At 34.2% G+C, this 4,521-nt stretch overlaps 1 protein-coding gene across 1 annotated transcript; it reads left to right on the top strand.

The window, feature by feature from the left end:
* Nucleotides 1-363: 363 nt before the first annotated feature.
* Nucleotides 364-2,083, top strand: LOC111396661 (UDP-glycosyltransferase 74F2-like). The gene is made up of 2 exons (XM_023023109.1): nt 364-1,092; nt 1,307-2,083. Exons 1-2 carry the CDS (start codon nt 445-447, stop codon nt 2,054-2,056), a joined length of 1,398 nt encoding a protein of 465 aa, XP_022878877.1. The 5' UTR covers nt 364-444; the 3' UTR covers nt 2,057-2,083.
* Nucleotides 2,084-4,521: the final 2,438 nt, after the last annotated feature.

Genomic DNA, 4,521 nt, shown 5'->3' on the forward strand with positions numbered 1-4,521 from the left:
TGAGAAAAAAAAGTTTGGGGTGTGTGGGGGGGGGGGGGGGGGGGGGGGTAAGAGTTTTTGAATAGTGATTTTTTTGGAAAATTTGTTTTTCAAAATTAAGAAAAAAAATTTAATTTATATGTAGAATATTTTATTGTAAGAATATGTGGTAGAAAAATGAGAGCCTGAAAAAAAAAATGAAAATTGTAAAAATGGTTGTGAGACACATGCTTAGTATAATTCTCTCCTACCCCCTGTAAAAGAAATACACGAACAAGAGATGGAAATTTCAATTATCAATCGCCAGTGTGTCGTTTGACACTAGCATCAGATGATAATGACATTCCTTGAAGGGACTTGCGACCATCCAAAATCACAAATCCCACAAGTTTTTGTTTATCCTCTCTTTATATAGAAAGAGAACTTGCATAGAACACTAAGTCCTCAAATTCAATTAGCCTTAGAATGGAGAAAAGAACAGAAGAATACAAAGCTCATTGCTTAATCTTGCCATTTCCGAGTCAAGGTCACATTAATCCTATGCTCCAATTCGCTAAGCGTTTGAGGCATAAAGGAGTCAAAATCACACTAGCTGCAACAAAACATATATTCAAGACTATGCAAGATTTTTCTGGTTCTGTTTCTGTTGAAACGATTTCTGATGGATACGATGAAGGTGGGCTTTCTGCAGCAAAGAACGATGATGAATATTTGGCTCGTTTTCGCAAAGTTGGGACAGAAACTCTGGAAGAACTTATCAAAAGGCTTAAGAACTCGCGCTGCGCCCTTGATTGTATAGTTTACGACGCGTTTATTCCATGGAGTCTTGATGTAGCCAAGACATTGGGATTGGTTGGTGCTGCTTTTTTCACACAATCTTGTGCTGTGGACCAGATTTACTACCATGTGTACAAAGGGGATGTGAAACTTCCACTTTCAGAGAGTGAAATTTCGATTCCAGGATTGCCTCCATTGAAGCCCTCAGATATGCCTTCTTTTCTTTATGTTCACGGATCATACCCTCCTCTAAAGGATATGGTTGTCAATCAGTTCCAAAGTATTGAAAAGGCAGACTGGCTACTTTTCAACACCTTCCACAAATTGGAGGAAGAGGTAAAACTACTTACACATCATTTTGAATATTTTGTTTCAATTTGGATATGCCTCTGCTTCTCTTTTGACGACGATATAATCAGAAACGAGCAAAGTATGCAGATATTTACACTGATTCGCTCTCAATATGAGAACTACATCCATTTGCTAACGTAATTAAGTTATCATGATTAAACACATAGAATGAAGTTTAATATAGATTCTTGCTACTTAGGTGATTGATTGGATGGCAAAGTTTTCACCAGTGAAGGCAATTGGACCGGCCGTACCATCGATGTACTTAGACAAGCGAATTGAAGATGACAGAGAATACGGTATTAATGTCTACAAGCCAATCACTGGTGCCTGCATGGAATGGCTCGATAAAAGAGAATCTGACTCAGTGATTTATGTTTCATTTGGAAGCTTGGCTGAGTTAGGAAAAGAGCAAATGGAAGAATTGGCATGGGGCTTGAAACTAAGCAATATGTACTTTTTGTGGATTGTTAGAGCATCAGAAGAATCAAAACTTCCTAAAGATTTTGCAGAAGAGACTTGTGAGAAAGGCCTAATACTGTCTTGGTGTCCTCAGTTGGATGTTTTGGCACATAATTCAGTAGGTTGTTTTGGCACACATTGTGGGTGGAATTCTACCTTGGAGGCATTGAGTTTGGGAGTCCCAATGGTGGCAATGCCACAATGGACCGACCAAAGCACGAACGCGAAGTACGTGATGGATGTTTGGAAGATGGGAATTCGAGCGCCTCCAGATGAGAATGGGATGGTTAGTCGAGACACGATTTGTTACTGCACGAAGCAAGTTATGGAAGGCGAGACAGGGAAACAGATCAAGAAAAATGCTACCAAATGGAAGGAATTGGCTAGAGAAGCAGTTGATAAAGGGGGAAGCTCTGATACAAACATTGAGGAGTTTGTTTCTAAATTAGTCCATGAAGGTGAAAGTTCTGGTACAAACGTTGAGTAGTGTGTTTATAAATTAGTCTATTTTTAATTTCAAGTCATTGTTATCTTATCAATAAAGTGTGGAAACAAAGCCCTTCTTTTGATTCCATTTTAATAATATTTTCGGGAAAAAAAAAAGGAATAGTAATTTTTTGGCTAACAATTGGTTAAAAAAGTAAGAATTTTTTTTTAATATACATATAATATTATTTTATTGAAAATTGTGTGCTTGAAAATATATAAAGAGAAGAATACATTAAATTAAAATGGAGCCCAAACAGGGCTAAAATATTAAATAAAGTTTTAAACATTCATTCTAATAATTAGTCACAAAGAACCAAATCGTTAGTCATATACACCAAACAACCCACCATCGATCCCGATCCACCACCAATACTTGATCACAAGATCAACCCAATAGTTTATCACAATCACTGTAACACCCCCAAAATTAAATACTTAATTTTCGAGATATTATCATTTAACATTCTCTTGAAATCAAAAATGCGAAAACGGTTAAATTTTTCTTCAACATAATAATCATCAATGACTTCATTTAAATAAATAAATAAATAAATAAATAAATAAAATATATATATATATATATATATATATTTGTACTTAATAAAATATAAGACGATTAAATTAAAACTTAAGTTCATTTCAAAGCGAAATCAAATATAAGCTATATTGGTACTGAGTCTGTGATACCACAAGCGGTCATCTCTAATCATGGGCTGCCCTCATCATTTGAAAATGGGGAGAGATAACGTGGGATGAGCTAACGCCCAGTAAGCAAACCCTATGCACACGATGCATGCTGATGATATGCATATGCATTACTTTAAAACGAATGACATTTATCAATATATATCCCCATTCTTTCATTTCTTTAAAAACATTAACGTCGTGAGCTCACTTAATGTATCGTCTATAGCCAGTCATAATGCAGCGAGCCATGTTATTTGGAATTCGATCGAATTCTACCGATAGTACCGCAAAGCGATTAATATTAATATTGACATTGAACATTCATCATTCATTATTCATCATTGAACATTGGTCGGGTGCACCGGTTCCACGCCCCATTTCTCACTCACACCTTCATGGCATAAACATATATCTCGTAACAAAAACATTAGGGATACATATTTTTAAACATTCATTGAGTCATGACATTTGGAAACATTTTATTTGTCGAAACTTTATGTATGCTTATAGATACATTGACGTGCATGAGTAGGCACGAAACATTCATGTCACAAAACGAATAATTAAACATCATATCACATAAGAGCAAATTTATGTAACATGTTCATACATTTAATAATATTGCGTGTCATGAAGACAAGTGGAGGTTTACTTACCCGAAATTCTTAGCAATTTGCTTTTAGAATGGAAAGTGGAGATGTTCAAAGCTGCCCAAAAAAGTCAACGTGCCAAAAGTCCTAATTTATTATCATTGATTAAAAGACTCTTACATATTATACATATATAATTACATTTGTGGGGCCATTATCAAATTTATCGATTAATAGACATTAGTAGCCAAATAGTTATGACATCCATTTAAAAGTTAAATTTCAAAGGCTTCAATAATTAATTTATGTCTCTCGTAATACTACCACTTTGTGACAATGAATTTACACCAAGATCCGTACAAATTATTTAAGTAAAATAGAAGTCACTAAAGAAAGACTAATGCAAGGGTGACAAGAACGAGTAGATAAATCATATCAACTTGTAAGTAAATCACATGATAGCAATCAATGATTCACCTTTGCACACTTTATCTATTATTACCAATAATTTACAGCTACAAATTATATCTATGTTATTGCGTGTACAATTAGTTGTAAAACTTAGTAGTGGACATACTTGAATATCGTTGAGCTAATCTTAGAAGTTATTTGCAAGTAATAAATGAATAATTAACATAGAAAAAGATTACCTATTTGCCCAAAGATTCTTATAATTTACTTTAACTTAATTATTATCTTATTTTATTAGAAGTCTTGATAGAATTGCACGTACTAACCATGTAGATAAGAGAATAAAATTTATGTAACGGATGAAAAGAGCAGTATCATCAATGTTTAATTAAGAATACAATTTATAATCTCTATTTATGGAGTAAGTGGCCACAAGCCCATATCTATAACAAAAATATATATAAAAATGTCCAACTACCACAAATTAGTAAATAAAACAATAAATAAATATTAATACTAGGCAAAGAACAGTCAAGAAATGGGCATGCAGAGTCCAAATTCGATAGGCTTGCATGATTGCAGGGATAACCTCAAGCAATACACACACACACATCAATGTGTTTTACAGAATTTGAAATCAATTTTCATATGTAATTAAATCAAAGTGTAGCCCCCCCCCCCCCCCCCCCCCCCCCCACATCAAACTACTAGCAACCATAAAATAAAATAAAATCTTAATACCTTATCATCCATGGTAAGACTCGAATTTAGGAAT

Source organism: Olea europaea, chromosome 7 (assembly GCF_002742605.1).
Source record: "Olea europaea var. sylvestris chromosome 7, O_europaea_v1, whole genome shotgun sequence".
Lineage (NCBI taxonomy): Eukaryota > Viridiplantae > Streptophyta > Magnoliopsida > Lamiales > Oleaceae > Olea > Olea europaea.

What these genes read in the sequence shown, in the direction of transcription:
- LOC111396661 (XM_023023109.1), top strand. Translation starts at nt 445, where the DNA reads ATGGAGAAAAGAACAGAAGAATACAAAGCTCATTGCTTAATCTTGCCA. An exon ending in TCCACAAATTGGAGGAAGAG is followed by an intron (nt 1,093 to 1,306) that starts GTAAAACTACTT and finishes CTTGCTACTTAG; the next exon opens with GTGATTGATTGGATGGCAAA.